The sequence below is a fragment of the Podarcis filfolensis genome (assembly GCF_964270895.1).
Source record: "Podarcis filfolensis genome assembly, chromosome: 8".
NCBI lineage: Eukaryota > Metazoa > Chordata > Lepidosauria > Squamata > Lacertidae > Podarcis > Podarcis filfolensis.
The window spans coordinates 29,432,894-29,445,457 of record NC_139611.1 but is presented as its reverse complement, the minus strand read 5'-3'; the positions used below and the strand labels follow the sequence as shown (position 1 = coordinate 29,445,457).

Below are 12,564 nucleotides of genomic sequence, written 5' to 3'. Positions count from 1 at the left end.
TCCACTGCATGGTAGCAGCTGTCTCAAGAACCTTCCCAGATGGGTCAAGCGCTACTTATCTCTTGCCCTCCACAACTAAACAACATGGTAGGCACCACTTCCAGTACAAAGAAAAGATACTGCAGAGGATTTTCACAGGTGCTTAAGTGATGTGTCCTCATTTTCTGAAATGAGACCTCTGGAGTCCTCTCACTGCGTGCTGGGAGGAAGTACCTAACATGTTATTCAGATTGGGTGGGCTGGGGAGCTGTACCCATTCCAGCAAGGCTTCCTGGAGTTGATGCCATTATGAAGCATCAGAAGGGGGGGGCCTTCAGCCCACCTGCACCTTGGCTTGGAGAGTCCAGTCCTTCCCCCACCCCAACTGCTATGTTAGAAATGGCCCCCAACCTGGCACCAGAGAGGCATTTGGAGACCACAAGACATGACTGGATGTGACCTGTGGGCCCCCTGTTTCGTTTATCCTTGACCTGTAGTTTCCTCTATAAAAAGTGGTGCTGCAGGGGTGGAAGACTTTGTCAGTTAGCGGGATATGTTTGCCTCTTGCAGCACTGCATTGCTGCTTCTTTTTTTACCTTTTCCCCCTCTTTTTTGGGGGGGTAGGGTTAACAGACAGTGTAATTATTCATGAGTAAATAGGTAATATAAATCTTCACCACCATTGTGAATGCAGACCAAAGTCATCTCCATCCCTTTGCTACCATATTGACATGTTCTCATGACTAATGTTCACCAGCCAGGGGTCTTTAGTACCACTTCTGTATTAAGAGATGCTAAATGTTTGATAGCCCTAGTCTCTGGAGTACAATATGCAGTGTTTTATATATAGATTTATACATAAAATATACATGGGGCTTTGGTTTCAGCCACAAACTGGATTTGACTGGTTGCAATGAGAGCAATTTTTCACACAAGCCCAGAGCAGAGAATACTAAACTGCTGCTTATCCTCTTTTCCTTTTAAATCATGACAGACACTTTTTTTGTTGTTTGCTACTTGGAATTTATTGTGTCAAAGAGCGAATGTTATGCACGTAAGGAGAAGTTAATTACTTTTGCATTAACAGCAGTCGACAACCAATTTATGCCTTGCACCTGAAACTGGGACTGATATGTTCTTGCCTTGTAAGCTCCCGGTGTCAGAAATGATTCAGTCATTATTCATTTGGCCCCTTTAAAAGTTCAGCTGAACTTCATCTCATTCAGGGTTTTCTGCATAGGATAACTTTTTTTTGTTTTGTTTTCGCTTGCAGTTTTCTACCTCAGAAAGGTTTTGAAAGCCAAATTTATCATTACGGACCATCAGGCTTTCTTAAGAAGGTGTTTATCAGAAAGGGGGCGCACTATTCAGTATACAGTGAATTGTGCTGCATGCTGTACATCATGTTTTATTCCCGTTCTTGTACAGTAGTGGACTGGAGCCTAAGGACCCTTGACCACCTTGCTTCCATATTCCTATCTCCTTTACCTCCCAGTTCATGTTGTAACTGTCAGTTCCTCTCTCTCTCTCTCTCTCTCTCTCTCTCTCTCTCTCTCTCTCTGTGTGTGTGTGTGTGTAATGTATTATGGAGGTTTTGCACAACACTGCTCTTGCACAAAAGCTCTGAATTAAAAACTTAAATAAAACAATTAAAAGATTGATTTATGATCTGCAAATGTACCTCCATTCCCAATTCGTGTTTGGCTGTGGATTACTGTTTGTATTTTTAAATTATTGTTTTTATACAGAGGTTTTGTGCAAGAGCAGTCTTGCCAAACCTTCATATTAAAAAACAAACACAAAAAAGAGGTTGATTTATGTTCTGCAAACGTGCCCCCAGTGTGCAGCAATTGGAAATAAGCATCATTTTGTCCAGTGAAGGAACAAATGCCTTCTGTATCTGCTGGTTCTTCCTGAGGGGACAGTTTTATTTTTAATACAACTGTTTTGTGCAAGAGCAGTTTTGCACAAAACAGCTGCTTTTTTAAAAAAAGGGAAATATAGCATAAAGGTGCCTTCAGCATCAACCAGAAGAAGCAGGTGTATGCTGCATCCTTTCGTTTGGGCTAATGGAACTAAAATTGATAGGTTATGCTCTGATGAGGAACAAAGTAGGGGTGTGTGGCTGGGCAGCACTCAGTCAAACCTCTAACCCCCATAAAAATTGGCTTTTCTAAAAAGTGCTTCCTGTTCTTTGTTACTTTACTCCTTGAAGCTGCATCAGCGGCCATCCTAATTCTCTAGAAGTCTCAAAGTTCTGACATTTCTAATATTGCATTTAGAAGTGTCTTGTAGATACATTATTTGCAGCACTAAGCTCTAAAGTGGAGGAGCTCAAAATGTGCATAAAATGTTCATAATTTATCTCTTCTGATTTGACCATCAAATAAATCTTCCTCTTTAAGCATGGCTTTTTGCTTTGAATTTTCCTAGAATCTTAAGCAGGGTTCTTTCCACCCACCTTCCTCCAAAATCGTACATGGAGCCCTGTAATTCCCATTAAAGCTTTCTGTTGTAAATGAGTTATTTTGTAGTAATCCTATAATTCTTAAAAGTGTAGATAAAGCAGAGGTTCCCATTTTGTATTATAGTGCTCAGTTTACCCCATTAGTTCAGCAGTAATTAACTTGTTGAAGCTTAGAGCTTCAAAAATAAATGAGATTATTTGTTCAAAATGCCATCAGGTCCGCTTGGAATGACATTTAAATTACATAATGTAAATCAGTTTGACCTGTAAGTCCTTGTCATTATTTAGTGACATTTCTTGCAGAATAAATTGTTTGCAGGTTGGGCAGCCTGGTTATGGAGCTTGGCAGAAACCTATAAAAACAAATTATCCTTTCATTTTATACATCATTTGTTCAGACATTTGTAAAAATTGCTTCGTTTTTCCATAATGGAAAAGTGTCATTTGGGCCTTTGAAGACATTAGCTGTGTAAGATTCAGGCTGAGTTTTTTAGCAGCTGCATTGGGCAATAAGAGCAGAGGAATTCGGTGTTCCTCTTTGCAATGTGCCTAAGACCATGCTGGCTAATTGTCCCCCTCTTGTGGTCATTCCCTGGGAGAATTACTCTACATTTCTGCCACTTATTTGTAGTAAATAACCATTAAAGAGATCCAAGGGAAGAAGCACAGGTGAATCCTGGCTCCTCTTTTCTTCCTTCTACTGAAGCACCCCAGTTGAATTTGTAGACCTCATCTCATTTTCAAAATGCTGGTGAAATCGCCACCAGTGGAGCCATGGCAGAATCTGACAAGTCAGGAAGAATGTGCCCGGCTCTGGATAGAACTAGGCAAAACCTGACAGGGGTCGTGGTTGATGACTGGCAGAGTCAGAAGTCAGCTGGGTTTTCAGCTCCAAGTGCTGGTTCCCACATAGAATTGACTTTTACTGCTTGGACCAGTAAAACACTGGCTGTTTGGTGATCCTGATTGCTTAGGTCATCAGCCAAGGTCCTGCTCTGGGTGTCTCTGCCTTCAGAGGTTAGGCCTTCTCAGTGGTGATGCCTATTCACTGGTGACCCTGTCTGATCTCATCACTGTTAACCTTGTTACGCATCAAATTGTTGCTGTTTTCCTGGGGCTTATCTTGAACGATGCCCATCTTTTGCTATTTATTGCTGCTGGCTATTTAATTTGATTATGCTTAGTTTTGTGATTCAGTTTCATTATTTCTGGCATTAAGAGATCTTTAAGCAGGGTGGAAAGATTATAAATTAAATAATTAAATGATTTTTTAAAAGTCCCAGAATACTTACCATGCATGAGGTCCCAGATCTCTCATATTGCAAGAGACATAGGAAGTGCATGGGTCGACCTAAGGGTCCTCTTTCAATCTGACTTTTCAACGGTGCTGCATTGGCCCTTGGCAGAGTTTCTTCCAGCTCAGATGGTTGAGGTCTCAGCTTGAGACCTGTCTGGAATTCATCTCCCAACTTGGGCTAATGGAGAGAGATGATTACGCACACGCATCACATTAAGTTCTTCTGCCGATTCATATGCTGAGACCACCTCGCTTCGTGGTATTTGTGACTTTGAATATTTTAAATGTAATTATAAAATATTAAACCGGAGCAAAGAGATTTTTCAAAAGAAGCTGGCTTTAGAAGTCAAAGAGAAACTGACAGTTTTCTTTTTTCATCAAAAGTTTAAATGGCTTGCTAAAAAATATTAACTCTGCTGTCTGTATATGAGATTTGCTTGGCCTTGTAAGAAGTTTTAAAGCAGCCCTGTGGTATGTCTTGCATCGTTGCTACAAGTTTTCTCCTTTGGGGATATAGCAAACATTTATGGTTGTCTCTTAACATATTCAAAGTTTGATCAGAGAATTTAATGGAAAATTAAGTGAGAGCTTAAATAATGTGCAATAACTTCGGCAGGTACACATAGTTAAGTGTAGAGAAATGTACATGTTGGCAGCTTTCCAGCTTTCTTGAAATGATCTCTTCTCTTTGTTTGTTAAAGTGTATAGCTTCAAAGAGGTAGCAATAACAACATGGGCATCTGATTTCTCTTATTACCTATGATTACAGTACAGCCAGCCTGGGATTGTATTACTTCAGGATGAGTGTTTTAAAGGCCTTTTCCCTACAAACTAGCTTTTCATAAGCAAGATGCTTTTGACCTTCTGAATTGCATGGCTGCAATCTGAAGTGGGCTTTTACTAGGATGGTTGACCTAATTCTTACCTGCATCGACTGTTGCCTTAATTCTTAAGCCTATCCTAAAACCCCAAAATGAGGGCTGGTCAAAAGACATGGGGCTTGAGGGAGTTGCAGGTGTGTGTGTAGAGCTGGTCCCCTCTAGAGCCCCACAAGGCCTAAGTCTGCCTCCAATGGGGACAAAATCTGCAACTTTGGGTATGTAATTGCCAACTCTCAGTCCTTGACTGCTTCTTCATCTTTCACTCCAGTTGCAAAGAGAGTTGCCAGATAAAACACACTAAAGTGATATTCCTTCCATCAGTCTCGGGGGCACTTGCTTGAGAAAGCTGTTCAGGTCCTTTTGAAAAGGACTGGGGGTTTTACATCCCTTGTCTCTTTCTTTAACTAGATCAGCACACAGACACACACACATAAATCACATTGTCTAAGAACTAATTAATTTAAAACAAAATTCTGGCAACCAAATGTAGCTGTTTTGCAAGCAGATGTGAGAATATAGGAATTTCTCTTGCCTATATTACGAAGTATACAGTTTAACCTTTAGCTGTACAGTTATACACATATGATAGTAAAGTTGTTCTTAATATTTGCCCAGGTCTAACACCCCCAAGAAGTCAGTGATTGCTGGAAGCATGCAGCTCTTAGCAGGCGTCAAGCTGTGTACAGGAAGGATTTTAACAAATCACCCCCACTATGAGGACAAGAGCCTGAGAGAAAGAACAAAACAGGTAAGGGAGACCTTCTCAGCAGGTCCTTACAGCTGAGCCATTGGTCAGGCCTGGCATAAAGTTATTAATGGGTGTAGCTAAAGGAAGCTCCATTATCTCCCACCAACACCTGGCCCAAGTCAAACATTCATTGCAAGGCACTCAGCAGTGATTAAAACGAAATCAGTATTACCAAAACTGTTCTCTGAGGGAACAGATGCACTGTTTGGAGGTTCTCCTTGATCCACCATTGTCACATAAGGCCCAACTTGTAATCAACACACCAACAGCAACTGCACCTGGACCTAACATAATCTGGTATTGAGAACCTCAAGACTTAATTACTGAGTGCGCTCTATGCAGTGCTGCCATTAGGTCTGGTCCGGAAGCCATAGCTGGTGCTAGAAGGCTAAGTTTGACATCCCATCCCAAACACAAACTTGATGCTGAGCCAGATTTAAGGTACTGCTGGTAACTTAGGTAGCAATCTTGTAGAGAGTATTCCCTTCCTTTATATTTCAGAAGTTGTGCATTCAGATACTTTGGTCTTTTTCTTGTACCCATTTCTTATCCATATCTCTATTTTAGTCAATGCAAAAGAGCCACACTAAGCCAGACAAAAGATCTATCTTGCCCAGTGTCTTATTTCCCACAATAATTAGCAGGGTGCTCCCAGGAAGTCCACAAGCAGCCATCAAGGCTGCAAGCCAGTTCCTGCTGTTACCTGCCATCAAGTCGTATTCCATGGTATACTTTCACTGAATACAGAGGGCCCCATCATGACTAATTGACAGACTTCTTCACGAATTCGTCTTTTAAAGCTATCTAAGCCAGTGACTGTTACCATATCTTGGCACAGTGAATTTCATACTTCAATTTTGTGTTGCGTGTGTTCTTCCTTTTGTGTGTTCTGAAATATACCTCCATCCAATTTCAGTGGATGACCCTGAATTCTAGTATTATGGGACAGGTGCAGGGGACTGTCAAATTTCTCCACGTTATTTCATAAATCTCTGTCTTATGCTCCTCTTGAGTTGTCTTTTTTTCCCCCAACTTCAAGCAATAAAGAAATGGCGGAAATGGGCGTGGGAATCACAATTCTAATTAAATTACACTGTTTCTAGGTTTATCAGGTGTATGCAAAAAGATCTCCTGAAGAAGTCCACAGGATCCTCAGATCTTTTGGGACTGACTTTGTGATCCTGGAGGACAGTATTTGTTATGAAAGAAGACACAGCAGGGGCTGTCGGCTGCGTGATCTTCTGGACATAGCAAATGGCCACGTAAGTACCGGAGCCTGCCTTCCTGTTTGCATTACAGTATTTGCAGGAACTCTGGCACAGGATCATCTCTCCCTGTAACACCCTGTGGCTTTGTAGCCAACACGGTGCACTCCAGATGTTGTTAGACTCCAACTCCCATCAGCCACAAAACAGCCTGGCAAATGGTTAGGGATGATGGGAATTGTACCAACAGTAACTGGATGGTGTCTTGATTGGCTGTCTTGCCTTAAATACACAGCAAACATAGTGTGAAATGTACTATGAACCAGATAGCAGGGCTATTATGTCACTGGGAAGTCTAGCATTTATGTTCTGTTTGGAGTTTATAAAGAAGGCTGCAATTCTAATCCAACTTGTCTGTGAGTAAGCCCCATTGAATTCTGCTGGACTAACTTCTGAGTAGACATAGTTAGAATTGTGCTGTAATCTGTGGTCAGGTGTTAGGATTGCCCATGTGAATTAATATAGGATTGAATCAAGTAAAGTACAACAGTAAAGTACAACGTGCCATACACTGAAAGCACATTTTTCCTCCAAAGAATCTAGGGAACTCTAGTTTGCCTCTCACACAGCCACAATTCCCAGCACCCTTAACAAACTGCAGTTTGTAACAAACTACAGGATTCTTTGCTGGGTGTGTGAGGTGAGTGTGCTTTTTAGGTATATGGTGTGTAGGCACCTGTGGGCTTTTCTCTGATTATACAATGGCACCTGGTGCTTGTACAGCTTAGTGTGTTTCCTTTGTATTGCATTAAGAGATCAGCTCATTGTTTTAGAATGTGGCAACAAGAAGATGTTTGAACAACCTTGTAATTTCTGTTACAGACCATGGATGGTCCTGGGGAGAATGATCCTGATTTAAAACATTCGCCACATCCTCGCTTCTGTGAGGAAATCAAACGAGACCTGCCTTCATACACAATGTATTTTGCTAAAGTATTTCAGAACAAAACGTTCCATGTTTACAAGCTCGCTAGACATAAAAAGACTACGTAGCTTTGCTGTGACCGCAGCAGCTCATGCCAAGAGTTTACAGAAACGGTTCATGGGGCGGGGTGGAATCATTGTACACTGGGTTAAGTGTTTTACCTTTTAATTACTGTGATCATTAGAAAGGGTTTGTGCTGATAATGTTTTTATGTGTCCAGAAAGCTTTTCTAGACTACAGAAGGCTGGTTCAGAAAGGGCTGTGGTGCAGACGCTGTACAAGTGGTGTGGTGCAAGCTCCACCCTGACGTCATGTGGGAGTGACTCTTTTGTGAAGCACGATGGCACATCCCCCATGAAAACAATGCTCAACATACAGAGAAGGGGGGTGGAGTCTGAGACTTAGTCTCACCTGCATTGCACTCAAAGCATACTTACCCAGGACCTCTGTGGACCAGCTGTTGTGTCTTTCCATCTACTGCTAATCTAGGGGAGTCTGCTCAGGGTTCTGGCTTGCTAACATGATCCTGTTGGTACCATTAGTGTCTTGTTGCTGCTTCTTCAGTTATTTTCCTTAGGGTGCTTGGGAACACCAATCCAAAAACATTTACTTGGGAGTAGTTTCTCCAGATTTTTCTTGGTGCTTTTTCCATAGTTGCTTAAGCATCAAGGACTAATCTTCTGATGTCTCAGCCCTCAACCCGGATCCCAGAGCTTTGCTGCCAAAGTGCTTAGGGTGTATATACCAGTGACCTTTTCCTTTTCTAATGCTAGGACCCAGATGTGAGCTTTGTAATAGCCATCAGCAATGCAATGCTTTTGGTAACCTTCCCTTCACACGCACTCCCTGCTCTCCCTTGCTTCTCTCTCAGACAGCACAGCTCTGAGGATACTTGGCCCTCTGCTGACAAGGATGGAGCTGCCAGTCTCTTAGCAGCCACTGTGCAGCTAAGGGCAAAGTAACCCAAGAACATCCCTGCGTACAGTTTTGCTCTTAGCAGGGACTAAAAAGTGAGGGTTTTCCCCAGCAGGGACAGCTATGCTGTTCTTGCCACAGCATTGTCTTTGTGCCATTGCTCATCCAACACCGGGTCCTTAATTTTTGCTGCAGGTTGATCTGCCCCAAAGCAAAGCTCTGGGCTTTGTGTGAGTGCTGTTGCTGAAGACCATAGTCCAGCAAAAGGCTTGCGTCCGTCATTTGAACATTGCTCCCCTTCCTCGTTGTATGGTACTTCTCAAGCTCTCTTGACTTTCAAACACTTGTTGCTCAGCATTCCATTTGTAATGTTTGGTGGCTGCTTGTTTTACCTGTGGTTCCACACTTGATGACTGATTTTTGTGTGTGGTTTTCAAACTTCGAAGACTGGAGCATGTTGGGTTTCTTCGTTTTTCTTTTGATAATGTAGCATGTTGTGGCGTCCTTCCAGAGGAGCTTTTACAAACAAGCAAAATGCCCCCCCCGTGTCCCCTCCTGCATATTACAATGTTCAATTACTGTATTCTGTTCTCCCACCCCCCTTCTAAGTGTGTCTTTTTAAGTAAGAATACCAAACCCAAGAGAAACACTGTCATGAGCTTCGTTATTAAAAGTGGTAGGATATATTGTGCTTTAAGGGAGATTTTTGCTTTATTGTATGTGACAAGTACTTACACGAACCGTTTCCTCTCAAAGATCCTCCCTCCCCCTTCAATGTTTTTCCCCTCCTTACTTGGACAAAAAACAACAACCCCATGAATCATGTTCCTTATGTTGAAGCAAATAGATTTCACATTTTTGTACTTTTATGAAGACTATCAACTTTATAATGCTGTGCTTTTTTTATTAAAAAAAGTCACTGTGATGTTTTTAAAGCTAATTTTAACATTTTTATATGAGACTTAACGGCAGGGTTGGTTTGGAAGTAGAACTTTCCCAGTCATTAACAAGTAACTTGGCAGCTGTAGGCACAATCTTTATTAACTTCAAAGTCCCATTCAAATGAATGGGAGTTGGGCAAGGCCACAATCCATCTCCCGTTAACTTCATTTTTTCCCTGGTGTAATAATGGCCAGTGTTCACTTCTGGTGCAAAATTTGATGGTAATCAAGTGCCTCTGGAAAAACATCAATAGGAAGCATATTTGGCCTGCTCAAATAGTTCACGTAAGAAAATTGTTGCAATTAATCCCTAACGATGAGAAACTTGCAGAGCTTCAGCTAGCCTCCCCCACATTTAATTAAATCAAGATGTGTAATGAGATTAAAGTTCCCCAACTGAGCTATGTTCCAGTTCCCAATGATTTAAACACTTTTCCCCTCTGCAGTTGTTCCTTGGTAAATTACTGCAGGGCTAGATACGGTTCTGTCACCCTCACACAAAATAATTTTACATTTAGGCGCAAGTATTCATTAAATAACACACAGGATCCTTCTGCGCTTTCATCCCACCACCACCAAAAGGAAAGCAGACTTTAATCAGCTCACACTTAAATCAAACCTGGAGGTGAGCCATGCAGGATTTTTTATTTATTTTTTATTATTTTTTTTAGTGAGGAAGCAAAGCCCCTGAATAATTCCTACTCTGTTTCCCTTAATGAGGTTGGAGCCCACTGCCGCTTCAACATAATACAATAATAAAACATTCTAATAAGTAGTAAAACTTTAATTAAGCCTGTAGTGATGTGTGCCTGATCTTGCTGGGAGCCTGGGTCAGCAGATTCCTCGCTGGTAATGCTGCATGCTAATTCAGGATAAGCACATCCCAGGCACGGTGGAGTGAGATAAGGTTGCCCTGTCCTTTAGAGGCAGTGGGCATAATCAGCTGAGGATGCAGGCGCTCAGGGCCACTTTGCCCAGAACATTATGCACCTGTCTCCCAAGCAGCCCACACAGCCACAGTATATCAGGCCTCATGTTATTTTAAGCCTTAAGCTCGGCCAGTGTGGAGGAGCAGGCAGAGATATGACAGCCGGCATGTGGTTCTGAGGTCTTATTGCGGCTGCTGCAGACGCCACTGTCATGGTATATGCAAAACGGGGGCATGGCCAGGTGGGCACTTGAGGTGCTGGCAGCTCACCACTCTAGTACCTGCTGCTTAATTTCAGCTTCCCCAGCAAGATTTCCGATGGCACTGCTATCTTTTTTAAAAAAGAAGAACACTGGCCCATGCACTGTTTCAGTATTTTCGCGTCACATTTTTTATTACCAAATATGTATGATCAAATATTGCCATCTTAGAAATGCAAGCTTTTTTTATAAAAAAAACTGGAGCTGTCAGTTGTCCCACCCCACCCCACCCCACCCCCCGACCAAGCCAAATCTGACCTTGACTATAACAAAACAGTGTGAGAAGGCAATCTTTTTTATTGGGCCAACTAAAATACTGGATGCAAGTTTTTGGGTTGCACAGAACTCTCTGGTGGGCTTAGTGTGACCTTAAGAGGGACATGGTCAGTGGAGAAGGAGAGAGAGAGAGAGAGAGAGAGCTGCTACTTGGGTCATTGGAATGATGGAGCTGCATTAAGGGTGTTAAAAGGGAAATTTCCTTTTCTTTGTAATGTGCCTGATACCTGCAAAGCAATTTCAGGGGTCTGGGTGGCTTGGTTTTGTGGGAATGTTGTAGGCATCAGGAATAGCCTCTGAGATGCTTGGTGCCAAATGGTTTTTGTTTGCTTTGCTCCTGTAGTTATCAGTACTTGAGGGCTGTTAGAATGTGCCAGGAGTCCTTTTCCTGTCTAATATTCCTTCCTTCCTTCCTTCCTTCCTTCCTTCCTTCCTTCCTTCCTTCCTTCCTTCCTTCTTTTGCACCCTTTCCAGTCATGGAAGTGTACCCCCCCCACTTCATTTTAATTTAAGGAAGGAAGGAAGAGGTTCAGAAGTAAAGATTGCCCAGTAGGTTGGCGGGTGAGTCCCCATCCCGTGCCTTTTGTCTGCGAGCACTCAAGGATACACAGTGCTGGCACCTTTTTTTACTAGAAGAAAAGCACTGGTTTAAAGTGTGGCATTTAATGTAATAGCTTCATGGTGAGTACCAGCACCGTTTTACTAGAAGAAAAGCAATGGTTTCCCCCACATCCTTACTTGAACATGCACAATCGGAAGGCAGGTCTGACAACCTGAAAAAGCCCCAACATCAGGGATTGTGGAATAAATCCAAGCAGCGACATGTATAATGAGGAACATATGTGATACAGACCACAATACCTATAGTCTCAATAAGTGCAGGAGATGACATTTTGGATGCCAGCATGGCACAGCTCAAGGTGGTGAGTGACACAATAATCAAAGGAAGTTTGAGGGACCCCTAGCAAATAAGTCCCTCAAACTTGGGGAGTACATGGGGAGGAGGAGTTGGGAATGGTAGGGAACAGAACCCTAGAAAGCTGAATTCAGAACCTTGCAGGCATTTGCCCTGTTTCTCAGCATGCTTTGGCTGGGTGGCTTCCTTTTACAGCCCCAGGGTCACACCTGCCCTTGGCCCCCACCCGTTGGGAGCTGCATGCCATCAGTTAACATGGCCAAAACTGGGTGCAGCCACCACACACTAAAGCAGGAACACACACAGGCACATAGCCCACCTGCCTCAGCTGATCCATGAAGAAAGAGCTATCGTCTCACCACTCAACAAATGATCAGTCTGATGTCTGGGAATGGCATGATTTACATCGTCTCCAAGGTCCTGGGCTCCGCCCAGCCTGTGCTGTGTACAGCCAGCTCACAACTTGTGTGCATTTAACTTGCACAATCACAGCTTTACGCTCTTAGTGGCCGGCCAGCACACAGTCACCCAAATTAAACACACACAAGGCGGAGAGCTTAAAAGCTGTTTCCACATCACGTTTTCCTGCCGTGGAAAAAGCTTTTAAAGTCTCCACCTTGCTATCTGGTTCTGGGAAAGTATCACATTGGCTCTGGGAGGCTCCAGTGAGATCTCAGGAGCCTCCCAGAGCTGGTATGAGAGCCTCCCATAGCCCGTTAAGCAAGGCAAAGAGCTTATATATAAGCTCACTTAGTGTGCTGGCTCC

At 42.8% G+C, this 12,564-nt stretch overlaps 1 protein-coding gene across 6 annotated transcripts in view; it reads left to right on the top strand.

The window, feature by feature from the left end:
* Positions 1-10,790, top strand: part of DPY19L3 (dpy-19 like C-mannosyltransferase 3) — a 37,965-nt gene extending 27,175 nt beyond the window's left edge. For all 6 annotated transcript variants that reach the window (XM_083625893.1, XM_083625888.1, XM_083625889.1 and 3 more), the window contains 3 exons: positions 5,240-5,372; positions 6,476-6,634; positions 7,460-10,790. In XM_083625893.1, coding sequence (XP_083482019.1) covers positions 5,240-5,372; positions 6,476-6,634; positions 7,460-7,630 — 463 coding nt within the window. In that variant the 3' untranslated portion in view covers positions 7,631-10,790. The remainder of the gene's footprint in view (positions 1-5,239; positions 5,373-6,475; positions 6,635-7,459) is intronic.
* Positions 10,791-12,564: the final 1,774 nt, after the last annotated feature.